Raw genomic sequence first — 27,325 nt, forward strand, 5'->3', positions numbered from 1 at the left:
TAAAGCTGATTCGTTCTGATCAACAGTGATACAGGATTATACGTGACCAGGATAACACACAAGATTAACCTGTGAGTTGGATAAATGTGGCTGGATTCGTAATCCTCAAGGTAATTAAATATGTAGATTCTTTTGTGACGAGTTTTACGAAGAAACTTTTATCCGGGTTTGATTAAAATTTTTGTGTACAGACTTTTAAATGAAGGGGTCTTTTGAAGTACTCCTGTTTTATCTACGTCTCGAAGGAATTTTTTCATCCCAAAGGATTATTACAAGCATAACTTTTCAGCGTATATATATACGATATTCGTAATCTCTTTGAATGTTATAATAATCTCGTGTAAATATGTAGATCCGTAGAAGAAATTTCGTTGTATATTCCTGTAGTAGTAATAATCTGAACGACAATCTCTGGATATTATTCGTAATCCTAGAATCCTTGAGATTATCTACAGTTGTAATGCTTGGTCGTAAAAGCGATGTAAATGATATTAATTCGAATTGTCTGTATCGAGAAAAATCATCCAGAATGAATCGAAGGAAAACTCGCAACACAAATTTAACAGAATTTTCGTAATATTAAAGTCTCGATAAGATAAAAATATCACACAAATTCACGAGAAGAAATTCTTGAATAATTCCATGAAAAAAAAAAAAAAAAATAAATAAATAAAAAAATTGGAGAAATATTCATCAGATTTTTTCAACGAATTGAATACAGCCGAGTGGTAGAGGGTAAAATGGCGAGTCGAAATGTACAATATTTTACCCCGTCTAAGGGCGCCGCCCAGCGCGGACATGAGGAGTATAAATGCGATCATAAACTGGCAGCGAGTGACACCATTAAACGATTAATATCCGCGGCGCAGACCGAAGCGAGGGCGTAAACTGTTTGACGTAAAATTTTAACGGTTATTGTATATATTAATAACGCGAAATACCGAAGGGTACGTAGCGCTTTAATGCGGGAGCACGGATCGAACCTGCTGTCGCAGAGAGTCTCTCTTCATGGCTCATTGAATTACGGTAATGGAGTATTTACTCGTAAAAGTTTGAAGGAATTCACTCACCCCCTTTCGTCCCTTCCCCCAAGCAAACATCGGCTCACATACGATACCTCTGTACGTGTTGTACGTAAATTACGTTCTTGCGGATACCGAATATCGCTGTACGGGACTCTGTTCTTTCCCAACGAAAATCAACCGAGCCGTTAACTTTATCAGGGTTTCTTTCTTCGTCGTCGTATTACACCCTCGGCGATCGTAAGCTGGCCTCTTCCAACATTCACTTCGCAACTTTCAAGCCAAGGGAATCGTCCTCTGTACAGTAGCGATGGTAAAAAACGTGATCGAAAATCAAACCCTCGTATTCTTAAGTACCGTAACGTAAGCCTGAATACTTTGCAAATTTAAAATGAATATTTATTTCAATGTGTGAGGAACTGTCGATTTCTTTGTGTTAATCTTACACTCAAAACTGTGCAGAGTTTGTAGTTATTTCAGTCTCATAGCGAGGTCAGTATTCGGTGTTTAAAAACTGATTGTAATCCTGGAATTCTGTAGGTAGTTGAAAGTTTCAAATCATTCAAGGGGGTGATAACCCTTTTCCCATTGATTTTCGAATTGATTTTAAATCGCTGCTGTTGATACGCTAAAGTTTTCCAAATAACTAACGAATACACAACTGAAAGTTGCTAATTTTATTTTTAATTTCAGATTTTCACATTTAAAAAAAGATTTAGTATAGTTTGAGTTTCAACATGTTCAGCAGGTAACAAAATTCGCGACGATCATTTACTTTTCACTTCACTATGATGTTGTTCGTTATGCCAGATTTCGTAAAAATCTAGCAAGCCGTTTCAAAATCATCGTGTAAAAAAAGTTGAGGAACGTTGCATCGAGTGAAACGAGTGTAAAGCTAAAGAAATATAGACGATTTTTGAAAATCGAATTTAAAGGCTAAGAATAAAAATAAAACTACAGTATTTTTTTTAGCTGCTTGTATAAATCGTCGGTTATTCGTCAACCTTCCCCAATCAATCGCACAACAGCAGTTCAGAGTTGACCTAAGACCGAAATTTTGTTAAAAAAATAAATAAATAAAAAAAAATATTTCGTATATGTATATGTAAGCTTGTGCGTAATCAAGCTTGGCTGCGTCGCTTATTGACACGCGTGTGAGAGTCAGTATGTAACAAGACTCCGAGCTGTTAGCATCAATGTTATTATATTGATGTATACAAGGGTTTGCTATCGGCAATTGTATAGATTCAGGTTAGCTATAAGATTATTAGTAAATGGTAATATCTCTGTATTTCACTAATTTGTACATATTTTTAATATTTCAGTTGTTAACTGCATCTTACATGTGTCGATTATCACCCTAATCTTCATTCCTTCCTAACAATATAATTGTTGGCTTACATGTATAATTAAAAACGTTTTTCCTTTTAAACCCGAATTTTCTGAATGAGTTTTAACGCGTATAAGTTTAAACGTGGAATCAAGCCGATGATAATTATGATGATGATGATGATGATGATGATGATGGCGGCGATGAAACTAATTGGTACCCAGCGTGCAGCCGAACTTATTCTTGCTAATAAAAAGGCTCTTAATATACGCGCAATCGTTTGAACGAAGTGATGAAATTCACAACCCCCGAACAAAGGGTGAGGAGGAGGGACGGAACGCGCGCTTGCTCCTCTTAACAAATAGCCTCGTTAGGAGGACAAAGATCTTTGTAATTTTCCGTACCTCGAGCTAAAAGTAGGCCATGAAATCCTGCCGTTCCGGCACGCCAACGGTCTTTTCAATTTTACCTGAAATAAAAATAAAGGGGAGCTAGACAAACGAAGTGGCGTAAGAATGCTGGAATAAATAACAAATTATGAAAAAACAATGAAATCGGAGTTTGAAAAGTGAAAATGAAGTTTAATTATTATACCGGTAAATTTTGGTATAAGAATCTCTTCTTTCTTTATGTGGAAAAACATTGTCAACCAGAAATACTATTGGTAAAGAAAATTTAAGTCTTCCATATGTTTTTGCCGAGTAGTTTTGTTTCACTTATTTTTTGTAAAAATGATCTCAACATCTTTTTTACAGCTATGTAAAACAAATTTCAAATAATGAACCAATTTGCATCGCAATTAATGACAATCGGACCTTTCTAGGAAAAAAATGTATGGTATGAAATTTTCTTTAACGTTGAAGTGTTGATTGCTTGAATTGAATTCAACGTCGAAGCTTTCGAACCTTTGATACACAGATTTGTCATCCTTAAAGTGTCTTCAAAAAATTTCAAACCTCACTTTTTATTAATCTTATTCCAAGATCGTCATGCATCGAGTATTTATCAAATCGATGAATTCTCAATGTACGGCCATGTGGCAATAAAATAAATGAAAGGTATCGATTTTTGGTCAACCAACTCCCTTGAGCATAAATCCTGCGAACGAAGTTTTCACGTTGCTTCATCAAACGAATCGAAACAATAAATAAAGAAATGAAATATTCACAAAACATTCGAACGCCTCGTCCCGAGTTTATTTATCCATATCGATATTTGACTGATTGTGAATTTGAATGGAATCGGGCCGAATGGCGGTTGGATAGCAAACCGGATTGTCTGGCTGTCAATCTAGAAAATTAACGGCCTAATAAAATCCGATTTTTTTTCCAGCCAAATGTTTGAACGGAGATAAAAATAACACTCGATATAGACGTATATTTTATTCTTTATTCTCCCTCTCCCTCTCTCTCTCTCTCTCTCTCTCTCTTTCTATCTTCCCTCAATGAGTTCACATACCTCCATATACGACTGAAATTAGGACTCTAACAATAAACGTTCTCGGCAAGGGGGTTAATAAAAGTCGTATAAAGCTTCGTGTGAATTTGAAAATGCGAGGATATAAATTCACGCACATTGTATATGAAGGGGTAAGGCTACGATCATCGCACCTTGAAAATCACACACGATCTTTATTTCATTATAACACTTTTGATATCGATAATTTTATTTTAGTTTTAGGCACTTTCGAAAATATTTATATATATATATGTATATAAATATATACATATATATATATACCTACATACGTATATATTAGTATTATTTTTAATTGTAATATTCAATAACATACTCTTGTTTCTCACGTATCCAATGCACTTCTCACAATACTGATAATGTTTGAAAATTATCGTAAAATGACGTCGTACAATTATGTTACATTATGCAGACTTTTTTTTTTTTTTTTTCTTTACGTATAACACAAAAAAGAAAACGACGTCAAAGTTTGTAACGTCCTAACGCAACGAATCATTGGGCAAAAATCACTCATACGCGATGTGAGGATGACATTGCAGTAATTAAGTTTCAAAAATGGTTTAGTGAATTTCTGATAATTCTGAAATTACGAAGAATGAAGATTTTTTTTTTTTTAAGATGTGTCGTTACTTTGAAATTGCAGTCTTCAATATCATAAAAACAAGGATGTTTTAAAAAATTAGTAATCATTTGCTTTTTACCTAACTTTTACACATTGCGTTTTATACATTCTATGGCAATAATTTACATGGTGGAACGAGAACCTGAATTACTACTACTGTTATAATAATAATAATAATAATAATAATAATAATAATAATATGTCTCATGCACGATTTATGCGTAAAATTGCCGGAATCATCGCAAAATATAGTAATGATTAAACGAGCTCCGAACTCTCTTGATTCTTATTTCTTATTCTGTTTTACAATTGTACAATGACGTTATTCTGATCTTTATACAAAAACTATGCGGAAGCTTATCGTACGATATAAACTACTTTTTTTCTTAGGCCATTATAATTTCAATCCTTAACTAATCCATTTCTTCGCAAAATTTGATAAAATCAAATTAGATTTTCCTAATTGATTTTCTATCAATTCGCATAGTTTATTACAAGCATTATAATTGTTACGTTTGATAAGATAATTTTAGAATATTTCCAGTCGAATTCCCGATTTCGTCGAATTTAGCGCTAACTATTCAATTTATCACACACGATATTCTCATTCATTCATAGCCATGCAATGTCATCGTCCATATTTTATTCCGTATATAATAGGAGAGTGATAAAATTGGAATCGTCGATGTGACTCGACGATACGATGGACAATTTAACTTGTTGGCTCTTATATATATAGAATAATTGGTTTTTATACCTTTTGTTAAAAATTACGCGGGTGTCGGAATACGTTATTCAAGCTTGAGAAAATGCGTGTCTAAATGATAGCGCGATATATATAAGCGATCGTCATACTTATGTCTAGTCGATAATTGTACGTGTATTAATGAAACTAGGACGAGGTATATTATAGACCTAATTATTTTACTCTCACGATATATTTGGTTTGACTAGTCTTCGACTTACGATAAGTCTCAAGCGCTGGGGTAATATTATTACTTTTAGCTGAAAAAATAGGGTATTCGCAACTACTCGACGTCGATCACTAATTTTTCCGAAAAAAAATTCCGGACCTACCTGGCTTTGTCTTAAGAAAATAAGTCCAAATAAAAATTACCATTTGTTCCTTTTTTTTTCAAACTACGACGAAGAGGCGTTTGGTTAAAATAAATAAATATTAACCAGACATCTAACTTAACGAGTTGACGAAAATCTGTAACAAAAGAATTGTCTTTTCACCCCATAAAATATCGAACTGATCGAAAATTATTAGTTCATAATGCATAGCTTCTGTGTTGCGGAAGTGAAAAATCGATAAGAGACTGAATTATAATAAAATCACATTCACTGACATTACGCATGTGCGCAATAACATAATTATCATACAGGTATAACAGACTTAGACTTTCCTGAACGCAATTATCAAATTTATCAAAGCTCGATAACGTCACGATGCAAAGTCGAACCGTAAATGGTCGACACGTGAAATGTGCGAAAAAATAAAAGTCCAAAAGGGCGAACAGTGATGATGAAAAATGAAGTGATAGAGTGAAAAAACATGAGCGATGAACTTCACTCCATTAGTCCATTTCTGTCGTAGCTTACGGACCTGAAGGCGTCGTCGACGAGATCAGTGAGGCACCTGACAGCCTGTAAAAGCGCTGCGAGAAGAAGAGACAACGACAAAGAGATCAGCTTGCTCGGAACGAGGGCGGCGTTGTCAGAGCTTTGAATGCGGCCCGTTTTTTTCCGCTTCCGTTTCTCGAAGCTGTTTGACTTGAACGGTTTTGCATTCGGAGAGTTTCCTCTTCCGGCGGTGATTTTGTCCAGGGAGCTTTTTCTCATTCTGGGTGATCTCTCCTGGGAGTTTTTCCGCGTCTCCATCACATTACCGACGCCTATATTCGACCTTGAATTCTTCCTAGCCTTCTCACCGCTCGGCAATGCCGACTGTCGACTTGATATTATGCTCTCGATTTTTCGCCGGAACTCGTCGGTCTTCGCCTCGACTTCGGCCAGCCGATTCTCCTTCGACTTCCGACTCGACCTTCGACTCGATTGCTCGCTTCGCTTTCTCCCGTACAGCGACTTGTTGTCCAGCGTATCGTCCGACTTCGCCTTGACGTTGATCTCTAGATATCCGTCACCGCATTCGTTTTCACCCTTGAACTGAAGGCTTTCGAAAGAGGACTTGCCCCTCCAGCAAGGGTCACCCGTTACCTGGAACATCATCTCGTTCTCGTCCAGCGAGTTGGTCCTACTGTGGCACTTCTTACTCTCCACTAACTTCTTGTCCTCGATCCTGCTGTTCAAATTGTCATTTATCTCACCGTAATTCGACGATAAGTCCCCGCTGTTCATCGAGTAGGATTTAATGTTCTTCCCTGCCTGCTTGAAACGCCCCTTCGTCGGTGTCTTGCTCAGACTATTCGGTATGAAGTTAACATTCTTGTCGTTCGATCCGCAGAACGTTGAGTTACAAGTCCCGACGAGTTCCCCGAGATTCGGAGGAGCGCTTGCAAAGGGCTTTTCATCGTTAAACTGCAAGAGATTGTCGTCGTTTGTAAAGGTGTCGTGATCGGAATCTGGCGTCACGTCCTTCCCCGAGATTTTGACGAGTTCGTCGCGCTCCTCGTTGAATGTGAATGAGAACAGCTGCCCGCGCTTAACGGACTCTATGTTCTCCGTGCAAAGTAGGTCCTGGACTTCGAACAAGCTACGCTCGATGCTTGGACTCTTGTACAGCAGGTTCTTCAGCTCCGGAATATCAAGGTCCTGGACCTGGAGCAAGTTCTGCTCAATGTTGAGCAGGCTTTCCTCAATCTGTACAAGGCACTCCTCGATGTCGCATGTGGTGCTGGTCTCCTCGGTGGACCTTGAGGTGCGACTGGAGTCGCTGCGCGTCGGACTAGATGCGAGGTCGAATCGATTTTGGCTGTTGTAGAAGACCTGGTAGTTGCTGTGGCTGTTGGCAATCTCGTAGTTGGCCTCGTCCCGCGGAATAAGGTTCTCAACCGAAATTTCCTCGGCCTCTGGCCCGGTCCGACAGTCGCTACAGCTCTCGGAGAGCACACGGTACGTCTCGTGGCTGTTGGCTATGGACACGCAATGGCTATTCGCCTCGGAACTGTGCGACGCCCGAATTCTCCTGGTCCATGAATCGAAGCTGTGAGTGTCCTCGGTTAGCAGGTTGTAGTTGCTGTGGCTATTCGCGTCCGGGTAGGTAGCGCGCTCCGGGGTGTTGTCCGAGCTCTGGGAACCCTCAAGGAACATGCAACGGCTCCCGAGGATGTTCTCGTCATCGCTGTCCAGGTTCAGAAGGTTCCTCCGGGACCCGTCTGCTCCTTCCGCGTTCTCAACACTCGCGTCGACGTGGATCTCCACCGGGCATAGCACCCGCGAACGTCCTATCATCGAGTTGTAGTTGTCCCGGTGATCGACCGAGGTCCTCTCGTCCAGGAAGTCGTAGGCTTGGGCTCTGTAGCTCGGGCAAGGTGTGTTCACCGGCGAATGTGCCATACCGTTCGCCAACTGACCGCCGCCCCATCTTCTGCCCGATCAAATGATCGTCGTTGGCGGTTTCGGCTGTGGCACCTCGTCCTGGCTCTCGTTCAATACCTCGTTGCTGGTCCTCAGGCGACACGGTTTAAACAGTATCTGCGGAAGATATTTCCGTGGTTACTAGAATCATCGTTAATACTCTTCGGTGATTCAACCTTCCTCATAATCATCATCATCAACTGTTATATACGTGCGTAGCGTGCATCAGAGTATATTTATCGTTCCTGATCGAAGAATCCGATCATAGCTTCGGGATTCTGCTCACGTGTCTCCGGCTACCTGGCCATTGTCACCGCGGTTTCTATTGCGATAAAACTTAATGAATAAGTAATGAGGATCCAGTGGGCTCACCTTCGGTCGTTTCAGCTGAACGCCTCGAAACTCGTCGGTGAAGGTAAGGATGTAGACGCAGAAGCATCCGGCACACAGCCATTCGGCAACCGTGCTTGCCATGTGCAGTTCCCAACCGCCATCTGCCTTGTACCACTTCCTGGGATTGTTACCTGAAAACATCATGCTGAATTATCAACTGTGAAGTTTGGTATCTCGTTTCTGTCCAGCATCGCCCATTGCAGCGTGACCGTAAGGTTAAACGGTGCGCAAAACTGGCCACAAGTTCGTCTCCTGCATATACATAATTGCATAATGCATGTTGGTTTCAAAGACCCGAACATCCAATATCGGTTATTCGACTCATTCAAGGAGCTGATAAAAAATCAACCCACTGAATTATTTATCAACCTTCCACTACGTTCTCGCATACAAACCGGTGCAGATTTATGCGAGAAGGTTGAGTTCACGCGAGGAATTTATGATCAAAAAAAAAAAAAAAAAATGCTTGCAAAACGGCTCGTCTGGATATTTTCCAACACCTTGCTCTCGACTAACCGTGATAGTTCAGACGGGCCAACACCGCAGTAACGGTGCCGATGATGAACAGGATTGTACATGAGACTACCAGGGACAAACGAAGATGCGCAATCTTGATCGAGCACCCCAGTGGATGTAGATAGTAGGAGCAGACTACCTGAAAAAAGCGAATCACCCAAAGCTTTAGAATCAAACTTGAAAGTAAGTGGCACAAAGGGAGAAGAAAGAACTTATGGTCGGAAGCTTCTGGTTATTATTGCAAGAGCACGCTGATCCTGACCTTGATCAAGTCGAGGCTCACCTGGGTCCAAAAGTAGGCCGTTCCACATCCGAAGCAGACTAGCGCTCCGATCAGATGAACGACAATGACATTGGTCTCCTGGAAGTTTGCGACCATGGACAATCCCAGGCACGTCAGGAGGCCGAGGATCAGAGCAGCCCTGTTCCACTTTGGCAGCGAAGCGTTGAACTGGTAGGAGCTGGAGAGTTCCTTGGTGTGAGAATACCGTATGTAGATAACGACGCACACTGTAATACAAACGAAGCAGAGATCAGCGAGGAGCTTGTTTACTCTTTTACACACTAGGAATAGACAACGATACATCGAAGTCGTAGAAATGTCAAGGATAGTGAGAATGCGGTGCTCGATTCAAGGACTCTCATACTTTTGGACATTATTATGAGTCGGAATCGGTTTGTGTGGATTATTCATCGGTGGTCAAAGTTTAAAGTCTTGAATTCAGAATAAATTCATGGAACTTCTGAGTGAGCCCATGATGTAGCTTACCACGGAATTTTAGCAACAATTTACCTCATCCACTTGCGGATCGATTCTACCGATAAACACCTTATCATCTCATCGAGTTTACTACACCAGCGGTGATGAGTGAAATTTTCGCCAAGTCATTTTCTCGCAAGTAAACAATGTGAGTACCAATAAATTGCGGTCATTGAATAATCCGATAAACCACTTGAATACGGAGATAATACACTCGAAGAATGTAACGTTATACCCACTCATTGCGTAATCATCCGATGACTGTTAGAATCATTGAGAAAACGGGTAATGGGAGCAATAATATAATTGTAAAAATATAATAACAATAAAAAATCTACCTAACAGTTGTTCAACTGCAGTAAGCAATACCGATGCTGACAAACAATGAATCGTTTAACTGTTCACACCTTCTCGGGAACGGATATACATCGACAGATATTTTTAGAATTTTTATGCCAATTCGACGCGTCACCCTCGTACCGTTGCCGAGAAAAATGATCCGGTAGCGAGTTAGACGTAATCAAGTCTATTTCTGGTGTGAAAGTAGCAAACTGAGGAAGACCATGTTGACGTTAGTAACATTAAGGTAACCAAATGTCATGGAATAAATCTTTCTACAATCTTATACGAACTTCCAAGAAGTTTCCTTTCCAAAATATGAACACATTTTCTTCGTTACGATTGACTTGCTGGATTTCAGACAATCCCAAGGTTGCGAAGTAACGATTTTCCGAAACATGCATCGTTAAAGTAACGTTACCAGCTTCAACCTCATTGTGTAAGTCAGTCGACACTTGAGGTCCGTTTAAAGTTCTTACTTCGTGATCATTAAGTGAAGTGACAAATTCGCTCGACTTTGTACATGGCACTCCTTCCCTAGTTTCGGAGATGACTTTGGTACTGTTCCAGCATTGGCGCTTCTTCATTTTTCCCACTATGTCACGTATCGGAATCGCTCATCGTCTGTGACAAGCGGCAATTTATGTTCGTCTATACACGCTTGTGTACCGTTTCATCGATACTTTATAGCCAGTTAGAAACGGACGTTAACTACTTCCTAATCGGTAATACGGCTGGTTCAAAGACCCCGCGGTTACGTCAAGCCGAGCCTCACTGTCGGATCAGTGAATGGATCGACCGAAGGCTGCATTCTCTCTCTCTCGCTCTCTCTTTAAGTCTTGACCTTGCATCGCAGTGTCATCTCACTTCCAAGGCTTCCGTGAACCAGTAAACATATCGGCAAATAATTATCATCATTGTGATTTAAGGTCACAAAACCTTCTCCACGATTACTGTCAAGTTGTGATTGCGAGATTTATGCACGTAAAAATTAAGCAACATCTTGTAGAACTACGTTATGCTTAGAAGATGCTTCGTGGATAAGATATAGACTGTGGGAGGATCTTTAACTGCCCAAGTACGCGCATATCAAGATGTTACACAATATTTAAATCGCATGTGTGGTAGTCGGATCACGTATGCGACTTGGACCGTGTTTATCAAATATCAATGTTTTTACGTACTTGAATAATTACCGAGCGCATTAATTAACGTACAATATTGTTCAAGGTGAATAATTCGGCGGTGATCGCGTAATATATTGCACTGAGAGAAATTTTTATTTCCGGTTACCGCTCAGTGTGCCCATGAGATTCTTTCGAAATGTCAATTTGATCCTACCTAATATAGAACGAGTCTTAATGATGTTTACACAAAGTAAACGGCTATCCAATATTTCTCTACTCACTTGTCGCAGCTGCCATGTTTATTATTTGAGCGAAGATGCAACTTTCCGGCGGGTAAGTCGCCGTGTCTGAAATATAAGGGAATCCCGCCTCCACGTGTCCCAACGTAACGGCAATGATGTATCTGCAATAAAACAAGAGCATGTATTATCGAAATTATCATTCTCACAACAAAAAGTTGTTGTCTTACAAATCTTGACGTGTACGAATTCGAAACACCAAAAACACAAGTTTCAAGCCGTAAAGAAGCTGCCTAATGAATATTCGACACCAGGTGGCATATTTTATTATTTTTTTTTTTTTTTATTTTTTTTTTCTCACTTCTTTCAACCCGAATTAGAATGAATTTATATCCATTTAATCAAGGTGTCGTAAGTTGTGAGCTTAGGTATAACGTGCGATGAGTTTGTACGTAATTTCATATCTTTGATCACTTTTCATCGATACTAATGCGATTATAGTGTTTTTATAAGCGATACGATATCAATTGTTGAAAATTTATTTATACAATGATGAATTCGCAAATATGTACTTTATTGAATCATTATCAGACACAGCAAACATCGCGTCAAGTTGGGGTAAGAATTCTGGCAATCTTAGGTTGTGTTTATCGTTGCTGTTACGTAGGTGCGAAAGATGCCGATAATAATATAAAGAATAAAACATTGTCGGCGAATATTATCGTATCGACGGATTTAAAACCGAGAGTAACAATCCCAGGTAAGCCTTGAATAGCCCGAAGTGCATGATAAATCATTTCTTTTTTTTTCTTTTTTTTTTTTCCTTCAAGTATCTTGTTTTTCTTATTCGCGTAACTCCGCGTCACTTTTTCCTTTTGGTTTCTCTGCTTGTTGGTGTTTGTGTTTTTTTATTTTTTTTTTATTTTTTATTTTTTTATAATTCCTTCAGTCCAACTCCAACGTCTTTAATGGGGGCGAAAAAAACAAGAAAAAAGATTCGCGACTCGTTTAATACCGCGCATAGATTTTTATCCTTTGAGATTCCGCGTAATTTTTCAGACATAATAATAACAATGACGATGAGAAATAAGTGCCAGGGTATTCAACCGTTGCCAAAAATATCTTTTATATCTACTGCGGGATGTACAAAATCGCGTAGTATCCGTGAATCTATCCTGTGGTGGATTTTCAAACCTTTCAACAATCGAAAACCGTTGCAGCACTGCGAATAATTGAACAATCCTATTACACGTTGTGTAATCAAATTTCATCTAATTTAACTGACGACGTATACGATATGCATGTATGTATAAACACGTATGCGTGTTTATACGTGTGTCGAGGATTGGTAAGTAGGTATTGCATCACGTCTTGGTGAAACGTGCCGTGGTGTTAATGAAATTCTTACGAGTATAAACACAGCGAATAATTTGCATTTACGTCTGCAAGTGTGTACTTAGGCACGTTAAACAAAGTGCAAACGGTCACGTATTTAAACGGTTAGAAAAGGGTAAAAGTATACGCTAACGATTACGATGACAATAAAGAAGCAATTCGGCACCGTCTGGTTCTATTGACCTGAATTCTCTGTGGTCCGAGAAAAAAAAAAAAAAAAAAGAAGGTACGTTTGTCAGCCTCTTTATTGCTGTTATTTATTACTCGGTGCATCTGAGTAATTAGTAGATTTTATCGTGTCACGGGAGTTTTATCGCTGAAACTTTTTCTAATCCGTAATTAAACGCCTGCTTGATTCGTGTGCAGCAGCAGCTCAAGCTGCATGAAAAAGACCTTGACGAAACCCTGAGATTTAATAAGAACCTTAGAGTCATTAAACGAGAGGCGAACGGTTGGGCAACTCGACTTATACTTCGACTAATCACACACGCACTTTGATTACCTTCCATGGATATGTATACGTATGCATTTGAAGCAATGTGCAGTGTTTGCCCTCGAATTACAAAGTAGGCACCCATAATAATATGACTCGTGGATATCTGTTTTATAACAGCTGTGAGAATTCGTTGAGAAACTTACGTGAAGTTGTTCTTTGGTAGTAAAAAAGTTGCCTTATCGGAAGTATTTCGCAAGTTCGAATTAATCGGTCAAGATTGAAAAACGCTGTGAGAAATCATTACTCGATCGCACGTTGTAATTGACTATTGTTTTTTGATAAACTTTACTTCTTCTTCTTCTTCTTCTTTGGTCGAGTTGAGAAATTGCAATAGATTTTTTTAGACTCCAAGTCGAGCTGAAAGTCTTAAGTCGATCCATACATTCTTTAGATATTTGCAGAAGAAGACTGCGGCGGTGTTTATGATAAAAAAAAATTCCCAGTCACGTTTTATACCTGTCTCTGTCGATCTGATATGCAATTACATCCCGTGTTACGACAATTTATTGTTTTCAAATGGAAAAGAAAATCGTCGAATCACTTCTACGTCAAAAATTAAAATTATACACCGTAATATAAATTAGAAATTTTGAAGAAAACTTCAAGTATGCAGTTTGTGAGACATCTTAAGTTTGGCGTCATTTTTACTTCGATGGATCCGCGTTAAGTCGTTTTAAAGCATTTGTGAATCTGCTCGATTGTTCCGAGTTGAAAAACACTTGTATTGAAACAGCGTACACTGAGAGAAATTTTTAATTCCGGTACCGTTCAGTCCTTGAAATTAATAAATTGACGTTGAAGCCTTGTTTAGCTAAAAAAGTAGAGTAAACCTCAGAAACTGATTTTGCGTTGCAATAACCAAAAAAGGATCGACGATAGCACAAAATGTTGTTACTGAATTTTTCCAATTACCGTAACGAATGAAATTTTTCTTGGTGTAAATTTCCAAAGATTCTTCGAAAGGTGCCGATTTGAAAGGTAAAACTTACGTGGCGATGAAGGTCGTCGGTATGAGGATGAACAAGAATATCGGAACGTAGTGAAGATTCTCGAGGGTCTTTTCGATCTCCATGGCTGTGGAAGGGCCCGAAACAGGGTCCGGTGATACTCGTCGCGTTTCGACCGCGTGTCTAAATCGTTCTTCACGACTCAAGCTCCGAAGCTACTCTGTCAGAGGCACCGAACACTCATGTGCTATTGCGGCAAAATCTCCAGGAAGCGTTATCGAACCTTGCCATGGCTCGTGTTGAACTTTCAATCCGAACCGCAGACTTGCCTGCCCGTGGATCCTTCTGCGAAGTAAAATACACGCGGTTATAATTCCGCTCACTCAACCACCACCGGTCGTTGTCACGCCGGAGATTATTGAATTGATAATCGGTACAACTTCTTCTTTATTTTACTTAGAAATCTTCGCACGTTTCGTCATTTTTCAGATTAACACGCGATATTGAGAAATGTGTGTGAAAAAAAAAAAAAAAAAATTTACTGGAATTATTAAACGACACCTTTAAATACACAATGGAGCTTTTAATTTGAACCGTTTCGAAGTGGTAAGAAAATTTTGTGGATTCGTTAAATGCAATTTCAGGATAGCCTATTTTTTTGAGGATACTATTTTTTCTATTTTATTTCTTTGATTTGCTTTTTTTTTTTTTATTTTTATTATTATTTATACTCAATTTAGTTAATTGTTTCCTTTTTCTTTGATCGAAATCATTACATCGATATCAACGTCGCCTTAAAAAATTAAATATTGAACGTGTCAGTAATTGGAGTGCGAAATCGAATCATCGTAGCTTGCGAATGTATAAATATTACGAATGCTATATTATATGCGAATATCTCGTAATGAAATGCCCATAATAATGCTGATTCTTCCATCAAGTTCCGGAAAATGAATTCACTGGATACTTATTCGCAAATTCTCACGGTCAAATGCTGTTCCCAATTATCATAAACACGATCATAACCTTCGTACACGCCAGACGACATAAATGTGCAGTTTCCTTCTTTTTTTTTTACTATGACGAGTTCATCGATTCGCACAGTTTCTTTTTTTTTTTTTTTTGTTTTTTTTTTTATTAGTGTAAAATTCTGCGCCGCTTCTTTCGTCACGTGTTTATTACTTTATCTGGTGTCTAAAAATACGATTCTGTTTTATGTTTGCAGGTGTTACCTTCCTTGGATCGATCCAGAAGAACTCATGGATTCACGGAAATATTCGCGGAAAATAAAGACTATTCACAGCATACGAAAAATTTACCTTTTTTTAAAAGATTGTCAAGTTTTCATCTACGTTGATGTTAATCTTCGTAAAAATTTCATATGACTGGAATTTAATTGCACTTTAAATGAACATCCGTATCAGTTTCCTTAAAGATGAATGAAATTATTTATAACAATATAACACTTTTTAATCTCCTGCTTTTCAAATTGAGAAAGGAAAAAATTCGGAGGTTCTAGATCTGGAAAAAAATTTCACAGCGTACAAAACCGTGCTCACGAATAGTTATATAATAATAATAGGAGAACGAGAAATTGATATCAACGGTTGCAAAATTGTCACCAGACTACCGAGGCAAAAGTAAGTAAACTTATCGCGTGCAGTCACCACTTCCATATACGATGTGTTAACGTCCGTTGGGAAAACCGCGAATATTCAGCGCTCTGTTACGCGACGCAAAGTCTCCGGTCATTGTCTAAATTCCGGAAACGGAAACGGCAATGAATGAATTCTTAATACTTGAAACGCCCCGGAAACTTTGTCTCGAGTCGAAAATTTATTTTCTTGAAATGAAACTTCGAGCGTGAATCGTTAATGATATTTGTCATATCCTCGAAGATACTGGAAGGTATTCATTCGATATTCGAAAAAATATTTAAAATACAAGGCGGCTTATCCAGATTATCATTAAGACTACTTCGTTTACAGTGGAGGAAGGAAAGACGACGTAACCAGATAAAATCCCAGAAGCGGATGAAGAAAATGAAACATTGCGCGAAGAGGAGAAAAATATGAAACAATTTATGATAAACTAACGCAACAGATTACTAAATTTAATCTGAATCAAACAATAGAAACTTTGAAACGAAAATCCTGAAATTGATTTTCTTGGATACCCTGATGACGAGAATATTTCACTTTCCAGTAAGTGTAAAGTATCAGCGAAGGCGTAATAAGAATGGATGAAATCAGGCAGGTTAATGACTTTAAGCTAATTGTAAGGCGTTACATAATTTGCTGTATTCACAATCAGATTCGAAAAGGTGAATATAAGATTTCCAAGTAAATTCGTGAGTTGAGTAAATACGCAAATATATCGAGGATCGCGATCAGGGCCAATAAACTCGTTCGATGAATCGCAGAACGATTGACATTTTTTTTCACCCTTGCAACCGAATATTTTCATCGGACAATGAAACAACGCTGCGACTTCGTTTCAATTAATCTACAATAAATTGTCAGCTGATGATCAGCGTACACGGAAAGTGTAATAATAAGTATGAGATAAGGAAAATTACTGTTACGGAGTACGAACGTTGTAGTGTAATTAATATCCAATCACGCGCAACGATGAAATATTATACACGCGTATCAAGATTACAGAGGAAAAAAAAAAAAGAAAGAAAGTCTATCCGCGACGTAAACCGCATAATGGCTGCGTTGTATATGACAAGTTTCCAAGGCTGTAAAAATTCAAGTCATCAGTCCTGCGTACCAGGTTCTATCGTTCAAATATACTTTTCCTATGAAATTCATTTCCCGTTTTCAAAATTCTCTCGACCGAGTCGATAAAAAGTGGGAACGCGCGATTAACCGACGAAACTAAACGCAAACGAGACTTTCCTGATAATAACTATCGGTATGAAACTGAGAAACTCATCATCCTTCACATCCGGGAAGTTATTTTCGCTCCATACTACGCTGCGAGAGAATCTATCTTATCGTAGCTTCCTACGATTAAACATTAGGCAACTCGAAAGTTTAACTCCAACTACACGTCTCCGACCTCTTTTCTAACAATAACAATGATGCGTGTGTAGCTAAGCGCGAACTCGCTTCTTTGTCTCCGATCAAAAATAGCCACTTCCCGTTGCCAAACGTCGAATGTACGTTAACAAATTGCGATTGTCAAAGGATCGACTATCTTCTTGTCAATAATAGTGCGCGTACTTCGATCCGGCAAAAATTAATTCTATTTTCAACGACCCTCTCATGTCAGTTGGCACGAAATTAAGTGCTTAACGCCACTGTAAAAACAAAAGAAAAGCGCTTATATGACGATTTTTATTTATTTATTTATTTTTTTTTTTGTTTCTTTGTTAGGCATACGTTTAACTCATATCTTACCCCCCCCCCCCCCCATGCCTTCTTATCTCGGTGATGCTTCGATCCTTAAAATGATCTGTCGCAGTATAGTCTCCTTATCGTTTGTAAACTGACCTCTCCTTCCCACGGGTTTCAATTAATCCGCTATTTCACGTGTACGCCCACACAGTTCATCTCACTCTTTTCTTCTCATCATCATTTCCACCATTCCGCTGATGGATCAAACATAAAGTAGAGGCACTCCCCTACCGAAAATAAGCCACGTCTTAAATCATACAACGTTATGACGTAAAGCAATGTAAAAACATTGACTTTGTAATTTATTAGGTAATTTTTTTTTTTTTTTTAATACATTTTTCTCGAATTTACAAGACAAATGACACGTCGCGACGTCGGTCATAACATCTTACGATTTATCACGTGAACATATTCGACAGGGTCTGTATCAATTCCGAAACGAACAATTCTAAAACTATTCCATTCTACGCACGTAAACTGACTTGTCACAAAGTCTCGCGCGCTTAGATAAGATAATACGAGACGACGTTGACTCGAAGTGGTAAAAAAATGCAGCGCAGCTGATCTGACGTTCTTGAAAAATGAAACAGACGTACGTACGTACGTCGAGTAGCTCGAATTACGCAGACCAAATGGCGCAACGATGTTGCGCAGCTTTGGATTAGGATGACACACTACACTGCACTTGTGAGTGATCGAGATATCAAACACCTGTCTATATTCACCTGTTGTAACTAATCAAAAACGTTGCAGAGAACGAGGCACTGATCTGGATTCGAAGCGTCGCGTCGCAGCGAAGCCGATGACTCGAATATCACGGCTTCGGACCGGGAGGACACTGATCACTGACTGACTGAACCCGATATCTTTTTTTGGGCGGTGGTCTTTGTCGCCTAGTTTTATTATTCGAAAACTTCACGGCACTTGGATACCTCGAGGTGTCGACTGGGGGACGGTTGTTCCGTAGTGTTTTGCAACGCCGTGGGAAGTTGTTATAGACCGAATAATACGGCCCTCGGTTTTTCTCCGGAGGACGATCGATGTCGGAACCGCGGCGCTGCGAACTTGGCATCGCACCAAACACCGCGAGTTCTACTGCGGACGCGCGACAAATGCGAATTGCATAGCGAAATTTCGAACGCCACGGTCTGACTTAGCACCTCTTATCTCGCCGTTTTCGCTCGGACTTTGGGGAGGTTTTACGATAAACCGGTTCAAAAAACCCGCGCTTTTCATACTTTCGATGTTTGACAGGGTGAAAAATATTCCGAGATGTCGATTTACCGACGGAACTCGAAAACGGGGAATGAAAACGACGACTGCATCCGCACGAGGTAAAAATAACATCGTGAATAGCGATTGCGCCTCGGTTGTTTATCGCTCGGCTAGATTTATAAATTGATTGTGACGGTTTGACATCGCACCGGCATCTCTTCGTCGACTTTTGTAACAAAGATTCGTTCTACTCGGTCGATAAAAACTCTCGCAAGATGCAGCGAGGTTTCAACCGTGGCCTGGAACTTCAACGAATCTCAAACACATAATCGCGATTACCCAGGAGTTGGAAAAGAAAATAGGCTACCATTTTTTGATCAGAGATTTTTTCAAACGAGGTTGCAAGTTCAATCGATATCCGAAATCTACAAACGTGTGTGTAAGATCTGTTTCAGTTTGAGACTTATCTACCGACGGTAAGATAGAACTTTGCCGGTGATTCCGCAGCTAGTCTCTGCATTGCAATAATCGCCTGAGGATAAAACCAAATGACAGCTACGTGCGGTTGAAAACGTTCTGTACGGTACATCAATTCTGCATCAGAATTTATTTTACTGAATTCCCCACATCGACTTTGGGTGACGAAGTTCTTGGGGTAAGCTAACTTTTTTGTCGTGGGTTGTAAAAATGGTGTACATGAACATATATGTTATATAATCCCGCCCTTTGAAATCGCGTGGAAACATTGTTTAAAAATTTATGAAAACTATGATTTTAACGTTTTTCGCGTATATTTTTTTTTTCCTTTCAATTGCACAGAACAAAACTTCGACACTTTTCTACTAGACGTAGCGAATTGAAAAAATATTGATTAGATCAAAAGTTATTGGTGAAAAACCATTAATTACGTCGTTTTAAATGTATAATAATAAAGTGAGTATTTATCAGAATAACGTCTTCCCGTCACATTTAACTATTTTTTACCACAGATAAATAATTCGCGCGGAAGCTGGTTTCTGTTGGTTGAATAGTTTACAACTTATGGCCTTATAAACAAATTAGCTAAACATCGGCCTCTACAATTCTAAGAGTTATCCGACGTCACAATTTCACAGTAAAATATCGGAATCCATATTTATTTTTTTTCTTTAAATTCAATTTTGCAACGAAGGGAATTTTTTTTCATACGCTCTTAGCTGCAAAATTGAACTGACCATTTATTCGACTGTTTTTGTAACATTTAATTACGGACATGAAAAGAGCGTGAAAAAAACTTCAATTTGAAAAAAGTTTACGACCTGTTGTTTGGCAAGCGAGTGAAAAAAAATTTGCAACACGGGCGTTCAATTCACACGGCGCGACTTTAGTCGTACTTTTCTCGCTAACTATTTGCTATAAATGAGTTATTTTTGTTGGAAGTTTGATACTCATGCGAAAATTTTTAGTCACAGATTTATTTATAACACTCAGCTACGGCGAAGCAAACTGTTTGAAAGCCAAACCACGACTGCATCGGCATCTGTTCTTTCGAACCCGAGGCCCAAAATTCCCGATCCTATTTAAAATTCGTATACCTGCGTCCTTCCTTCGACTTCGCTAGCTGACAAAGAAAGTGGCTGCTACGTTCTTTCCTAGAAAACTTGGTATTTTCAATTCCAACGCAAGCACGCAGTAACCAGAAATAAATTTCTTAAATAATCGTTTTTTTTTTTTTTTTTTTTTTCCATAGCAATTGTCAATTACGAACAATCAACGTATGATACGACAATTGATGTAATATTTCTTATTACGATCGTCAACGTAACTGGAAACATTGAAAAACAATCTCTTCTCTTTATTCAGAAAGTAGATTTAACTTATTTTTCATTAAAAAAAAAAAATTTTCTTTTGAAAGAAAAACATGACTAAATATGTATATTTCATCAATGCGCTAACGACAACTTTGCTTTATAAATTTTATAATTTTGGGTCACGGAATTCGATTCGCCTCGTTGCATAGTATCAAATTAGAAGATAAAAAAAAAAAATAACTCACTTATCGGAAACAGTTTCCAAGAAAAGTGCGACTGAAGTCGAGCCGTTGTATTGAACGCCAGTGAACTCGCTAAATTGCCGAACATCAGGCCATCGACTCCATTATTTTCTAACGAATCACAAAAAACTTTTTTCAAATTAACGCTTTTCTCACGCTCCGTTCAGATCCATATTAAATGTTACAAAAACAGTCGAATAAGCCGTCAGTTTAATTGCGCAGCTAAGGGCGTATAAAAAGAAATCCCTTGGTTGCAAAATGCATTTTTTTTTCTTTAATTATTATGGATGCCCACCGTTTTCACTACCCGCACCAAAAACATCGGCTTGCCCCAAGAAAATAACGCTCATGTCCCTATATCTCCTGAACTATAGTTTCCGGAATGGGAGGAGCAAATCGATGCACCTTTAGCTATCCGTCGATAACCTTAATTTTAGTGTCATTTGTGTGGACCTATCAGTACCGGTGTTGATCATAGATTAGTCAAGATGTGTCCGGAACATACCTACGTATTAACCGAAGCCTATTCTTAGAAAAGGTCAAAGGCCAAAGGCCAAGATTGTGATAAAAAAATAATCGAGTCGGTCGATTAATCGGGTTTGAACAATAATTAATCGATTATACTCGATTAATCGAACTTGTTATTCAAACAACAGCTTCCGCGTTTGCGAATTGAAATCTATCCAGAATGACGTACGAGTATCGGAATCGAGTAATGAATGCAGTGATGAATCGGTACTAATCATTATTATGTTAATATTTACGAAGTAATTAAAACTATAATCAGGTGTAGCAATAAATTGTAGCAAGAATTCGTCATCTCGGTATTTTCAGCCGCACCATTTACCGAACCGCAATTGAACCGTGTTTTAGAATCGAAACAACAAGCTGAGTAGGAACCGTTTGATCACCAGGGATATTCCGCTTCGGGATTACAGCTTGCAATGTTTTATTGAACAATACTTGATAGTTGCTGCAATGTTTCATATTGACATTGGTTACAGTGCAGTGCTAGTGTATAAATAACTATAATTCACTAATTCTTGCAGTATATAACGAATCCAGTTCGTCTTAAGTAAGAATTTCGTTTCGTGTATAGATAAAAATCATTCGGTATTTATTCTACCTTTCACGATCACTGGCTCGGTCAATTGACCAACATCACATTGACGAATGACCAAGTCTTTCACTTGCTTATCGTAGTGACTTTGAGAATATCGATCATTAAGTACTATAGAGTCCATCTCGCGTCAGCATGGACTATTCGCAAAAGACGACAACGATTCAGTGACTTATCTTCGACCCTTAGATCAGTGATTACCAAAAGTTTCGCCACACTTTAGCGAAACCTGTAGCAGATGTTCCGAATATGTGAGAGTCATGGTCAGAGTTCCCGTCCTTGCTAAGAGGGTGAATTTACGGTGGTTGACAAAATTTCGGAAGCTACACTTGTCATATTTTATACTTCTTGTATCGTAGTTTCCTGCGTCTCGGACAGTTTCGAGTTTCGTCTTTCATTGTCCAGGTAAGTCACCTGCAATTAATAACAATCTTTCGATGACTCGTTACCGTAAACTCAATGAGCTCCGGGTGACGTTCACTTACAGTGACTTCAGGTGCCTCAAAATTTATCAACCGAAACTCTGGAACGAAGGTGACCAAAAATGCGCAGAATACGATGGCCAGCATCCATTCGGCAGCCACGCTGGTCACGTGCCATTCCCACCCGCCATTCTCAGGCTGCCACTTCTTGTAGTCGGATCCTAGGAGAATTGATCAGCTCGTTATCGATCAACCATCAGAAAACACCACAATCACACACAGTGATGGAATGCCCGCAAGAAGAGGTTGAGAAAGGTTGGGATTAGGACAAGCCGATTAAAAAAAAAAACTTTTAACGCACACTCTCGGGCCAAAGTAAAGATACTCCTGCTTCCACATTCACTGGATAAGGGGGATTGTTGGAATCAATCTGTATTCGCCAAATGCGCTCAGGGTAGAACTCGCTCACCTTTGAACTCCAGCGTCGATATATAGCCAGGAATGACGACTACGATTGTGAGAATTACTGTGAGAGCCGAGAGTGCACCGCGAACCCAGACAATGGTCTGACCATTCAATGCGTTGACCATCTTCTGGCTCAAGTAAGTCTGAAATGTGGAATCGGCGGAGTCTAGAATCCTTGGACATCCATATTGTAAGAAGCAATCAAATCTATGCAGTTTCACTCTCACCTGGAGAACGAAGTAAAGGGTCCCAGCCGTGAAGCATGTCATCGCGCCGGTCATGTGGGCCGCAACAACTCGGGCCTCCTGGAAGTTCGCCAGGATGTCGAGGCCCAAGCACGACAGAAAACCACTCCATGCCGTCAGCAGAACCGTCGAGCGATTCACGGAGTTGTCGCCCCGTTCAATTCGCCACTGTTCTACCTGTCGATGCCTGATGTAGACGAAGCAGGCAACTGCAATTCAAACCGTTAATTCGTTCGGTGTTATCCTACTTGTTATTACTTGCCGATCGTCGGCTTCAAGTCCATAAAAAAAATGAGGGGTGCCGGGTGGACATCCTTCGGTTATAACTTACGCAGGAACGCCGCTATGTTCAGGAGCTGCGCGAATATGCAGGACTCGGGTGACAATGTACCGGTTTCTGATATGTAAGGGAAACCGGGCACCACGTGACCCCATTGTACTGATATAGTATAACTGAAATACAACACCGTTTAATGTGTCATTGATTGTGAAAGTGCGAAATACAAGGCAAGGTGAAGAACATGAACGCGATGCTCCTATATCGTCAATTCACTATCGGACCGATATCGCCATGTGTTTGATAGTTATACGCGGTGTCTTGAAAATCTATTTGAAATTGCATGGATCGTTTTTCGTTATTCCATTATTATAACAGATTTTTCATCCGTCAAATCCCATTCAACCGATCTTGCAACGATCGTGCAACAACGCCTGCTTTACGTCTTCCAAATGGATCGTGGATTCAAGATCATACTCGATAGCATGTACGCAGTTTACCTTTCAGCTGACCATAACATCTATTGTTCAACCGAACACCCAGTCATATGAAATTCCACGCTATTGTTCGCCGGCGATAATCAATCGAGGTGACACAAATGTTTAAAAATTAATAATTGCATTAGAATTGCGAGGCGATGACGCCATGAATATGGTACAGCAAGAGTTCGAAACAAAAGGAAAGCGTCCGATTACTTATCGCTGGCTGGTTGACATACGAGCTGAATTTAATATTCTGCAGAATTTCTTCACGCATTTTAACTGGACTGAATTATTCTTGAGACGAGAAACATTCATTTTTTTTTTTTTTTTTCAATATATTTCGAGTAAATCTTATAAAAACGAGAGAATCAGTTACATTTAAAGTCTCGGTGGATACTTACGTGATCATGAACGTGACCGGGATCAGGATGAAGAGACTCAAAGGCAGCACATGCAAGGATTCGTACGGCATTTTTGGAGAAGCTGTTGAAAACTTTTGTCGGTAGGAAAATTAATTCCGGCGAGTCAGTTTGCGGATAACGAAATATCTTGTCCAAAGTCGAATAATATATGCCCTCGACTACGTCGCACAGCGATAAGGTGAATGGGCCAGGAATGCACGAGCTTCCTCGATTCGGACGTCGACAAAAATTCTATCCAATTCTTTGGTTATAATAATACCAATATTATCGTCTTTTCAGTCCCGGCAATTCCGTTATTGCAGCGATAAATCGATCAATTAATCCAACTATTTCACAAAGCCACTGTTTAGAATCGGTGCAGCAACTGCTTCTCGAACATCTTAGTGGAATCGGAAGGTGAAACTTTTCTTTTCCGCAAAAAATGAAGTAACTACGAAGTTCGACGCTTATGGTTTTACTTTCTTCTCCAGACTTATGATGAGAATTGGCAGATTTTTTTCGATTTGCTTTACCTCTTCCGAGGTTTCGGTTTCTTTTCCTCTTTATCACGGCAAGTTGCCACAGCCACGGTACATTTTCCTGTAGGCAGAGAAATCGCGTCCTTTATCCATCGCAACAAGCGGACTAATAACTGAGCAATTAATTAGTCTTCCCAGTTCATTACGCAGCGGCTGTTGTAAATTATAAAGACACGAGTCTCGGTTAGCCCGTCTGGCTTGCGCAGATAGCTCTCGTTCTACTGACCGCACGCTTAACTCGGTGGAGTCGCAGAACGATCAGGTTCGAATACCACCGATTACGTACCAAAACAATTATGAATTAATTAAAGCACCTGCCCAGGTACAATCAAATGCGTCGTTGAGCTTATCCAGAGCTTATTAGCATCCCTTAAATTAACAACGTATTACGCAACGCGTGCAGAAGCTAACGATAAACGATTTATGGGCTGCTTGAATGATTCCAGTTGAAATCGTCGAATTGATTCAAGCGCAAAATTTCTTGTTGGAGTTATTCCAACTTTCGGAATAATAACAATATAGTGACGCGTAAAAATGAAATTGGCGTTGGGAAAGATCGATTTCTAGTCATTTTCAAATATGTATATGCTCTAAATTTTTTTCATAGCAAATAATTTAAGCTTACCAATAGTATGAAACAATTAATCGTTTGGTGATGGTAAAAGTGTACTAAAAGTGACGCGCAATTAGCTGTGGAGAAAAAGATTATTCAAGGAAACGACGGAATTAATTGCAAGCTAATTCATGCATGAACAGCGGAACATAAATGCCTTCGCCCCAACTTGCGACGCGTGCTTGCGGCTTTCTTTGTCACGATTTTATGTCCGGACGTTTAGATATAAATGCATTCTTCGTTTAATGTTATTATGGAATGAATTTACCGGATGGTAATTACTATGGACACGCATACTCTATGGTTATTATAACTTTTACCAGGAATCATATTTTTAACGTAAGACAAATCACATCCATAATTAGTTTCACTTATCGCGGACCTGACTTCGTGTTATTTCTGTTTCAGTCGTGAAATCGCAGCCATCATCGAATTACGTAGTATGAATTATTGGGATTTTCGTATTGTTAGGAAAGGAATGAGAATGAAGAATTCGCAAGTCTATTTCTGATAAATAAACTCGTACGTCGTACACATTTTCCTGGTTAGTAAGTTTTCCTGTTTGCGTCCGAATGCAAGATAGTAACGAGGATCATATCTAAGAGGTTACCAGCGGTTATGGCACTAAGAACGTTTGCATTTCTTCTTGTCTTGCGCAAACCCATATCAAAATGATACTTACGCGTAGACGAAGAAAAAAAATAAAAAACAATCCTCGTTAACTTGGTGTTGATCCAATATTCACATTTTCAAAGTTGCCACTTGGGTCTCGAATTATTTCTTACGCATTCACTTATGGTTTAATCGCGCTGCAGTTTTCAATTTATGGTACACATTGATTACCGATCAGCTAGTAAATTTTACGAAACAGTTAAATGCGGTTTTGCAGCGCTGTCGAAGGCAGCAGCGGTATTGAGAAACTGGCAGTTTAATTAGTTTGTTGTTTCGGAAGATTGACCACATGCGTACATTGACACGTATCTACATTATTTATCGTGTCGTCTCCAGAACCAAATGACCCAAGACTCTGATCGTTTTTTCCGATTCAGTGTCACTGTTTCTACATCAAGTAAAGTCCAAACTTCTTTCTTCCAACGCTGTGTGTAATTTTGGCGAAAACATTTTCCATTTTTTCGCAACGGACCTCGAAGAACAAGTGATTTTATTCGAAAAGATTTGCGAAACCAGTCTCTTTTATTCGAGTTCAAAGGTCAAAAATTTTGTTCTCAACCACACGACTTGTTCACGATAAGACGTACAGGTTTCGCGGCATTTCGATGACCCTTTGAACAGAAGTCCCGATTCGGTTTCGAATCTTGTTCCACATACGTAGCAAAAAATTTTTGCGTTGATAAAGTTTACGCATCGTATAATGTTAACGTCGTTTGACTGTTTATGTTGAATCAATCACTTAAAAAGGTCCCGAATTGATTTCAAGTATCGATCCGTTGATGCAGTTTCCAATTAATCACAGGTAACGATTTTTATGACTGAGGATTGCGCGGCGTTGAAAAATACTCGAAAATTCTGACTAACGCTAGAATATTTCTGTAGGACCAGTTGTCGAAATTATTATATTGCGGATTAGGGGAAAATGACGCGTGAATCTTGTGAGTGATAAGAAGAATCTTTACATGTTTCATAAGTTATATACAACCTCGTGTTCGCAGTAATACATATACTTGATAAAAATTGTTAGAAACGTGGGTAATTCGTATTTAAGAAACGAGAATAGATAACGGATACGTTATGCTCTTATCGCATACAGTTGGTCACATGAAAACGACATGTTAAAAAGAAGGAGCTCAAAATAATTAGAAGGAAAAAAGGAATGAACCAGAACTTTACGTAAGTGACTCTTATCAGCTCGAGAGTCAGAATAATGTGGATCAAGGGAAAGAAAATTCC

At 39.2% G+C, this 27,325-nt stretch overlaps 3 protein-coding genes across 10 annotated transcripts in view; 1 reads left to right on the top strand and 2 right to left on the bottom strand.

Annotated features, from left to right (window-relative positions):
• The window catches only part of LOC124223730 (hemolymph lipopolysaccharide-binding protein-like), a 187,612-nt gene that overhangs the window by 154,959 nt on the left and 5,328 nt on the right, over positions 1–27,325 (top strand). Inside the window, exons 5-6 of the transcript XR_011177560.1 lie at positions 15,428–15,842; positions 16,191–16,640. The gene's annotated coding sequence lies outside the window, so the exon portion shown is untranslated. Of the gene's footprint in view, positions 1–15,427; positions 15,843–16,190 lie in introns of the transcript that reaches the window.
• Positions 7,968–18,931, bottom strand: LOC124223377 (DNA damage-regulated autophagy modulator protein 2). 8 transcript variants are annotated; one of them, XM_046635252.2, is made up of 8 exons: positions 18,332–18,931; positions 17,703–17,833; positions 14,245–14,547; positions 11,407–11,528; positions 9,162–9,409; positions 8,900–9,038; positions 8,363–8,514; positions 7,968–8,107 (listed from the first exon to the last, which is right to left on the bottom strand). In XM_046635252.2, exons 3-8 carry the CDS (start codon positions 14,325–14,327, stop codon positions 8,009–8,011), a joined length of 843 nt encoding a protein of 280 aa, XP_046491208.1. In that variant the 5' UTR covers positions 14,328–14,547; positions 17,703–17,833; positions 18,332–18,931; the 3' UTR covers positions 7,968–8,008. The 8 variants fall into 8 exon arrangements, with proteins under 8 accessions (XP_046491208.1, XP_046491209.1, XP_068993674.1 ...); XM_046635253.2 differs by lacking the exon at positions 18,332–18,931 and adding an exon at positions 17,999–18,162; XM_069137573.1 differs by lacking the exon at positions 17,703–17,833 and having other exon boundaries at positions 14,245–14,544.
• On the bottom strand, positions 21,773–26,947 carry LOC124223378 (DNA damage-regulated autophagy modulator protein 2-like). Its single transcript, XM_046635258.2, has 7 exons — positions 26,100–26,947; positions 24,266–24,865; positions 23,437–23,558; positions 23,088–23,314; positions 22,865–23,003; positions 22,459–22,616; positions 21,773–22,387 (listed from the first exon to the last, which is right to left on the bottom strand). Exons 2-7 carry the CDS (start codon positions 24,334–24,336, stop codon positions 22,313–22,315), a joined length of 792 nt encoding a protein of 263 aa, XP_046491214.1. The 5' UTR covers positions 24,337–24,865; positions 26,100–26,947; the 3' UTR covers positions 21,773–22,312.

Source organism: Neodiprion pinetum, chromosome 7, assembly GCF_021155775.2.
Source record: "Neodiprion pinetum isolate iyNeoPine1 chromosome 7, iyNeoPine1.2, whole genome shotgun sequence".
Classification (NCBI taxonomy): domain Eukaryota; kingdom Metazoa; phylum Arthropoda; class Insecta; order Hymenoptera; family Diprionidae; genus Neodiprion; species Neodiprion pinetum.

Excerpts from the sequence above, each read along its gene's own strand:
- LOC124223378 (XM_046635258.2), bottom strand. The coding sequence starts at position 24,336 with ATGCCGTACGAATCCTTGCATGTGCTGCCTTTGAGTCTCTTCATCCTG. Across the intron at positions 22,617-22,864 it reads ATCGACGCTGGAGTTCAAAG|GATCCGACTACAAGAAGTGG; the intron begins GTGAGCGAGTTC and ends CAATTCTCCTAG. Across the intron at positions 22,388-22,458 it reads TTGAGGCACCTGAAGTCACT|GTGACTTACCTGGACAATGA; the intron begins GTAAGTGAACGT and ends TATTAATTGCAG.
- LOC124223377 (XM_069137573.1), bottom strand. The coding sequence starts at position 14,327 with ATGGAGATCGAAAAGACCCTCGAGAATCTTCACTACGTTCCGATATTC. Across the intron at positions 9,410-11,406 it reads AAACATGGCAGCTGCGACAA|TGTGCGTCGTTATCTACATA; the intron begins GTGAGTAGAGAA and ends TTTGTATTACAG. Across the intron at positions 8,108-8,362 it reads TTCAGCTGAAACGACCGAAG|ATACTGTTTAAACCGTGTCG; the intron begins GTGAGCCCACTG and ends TATCTTCCGCAG.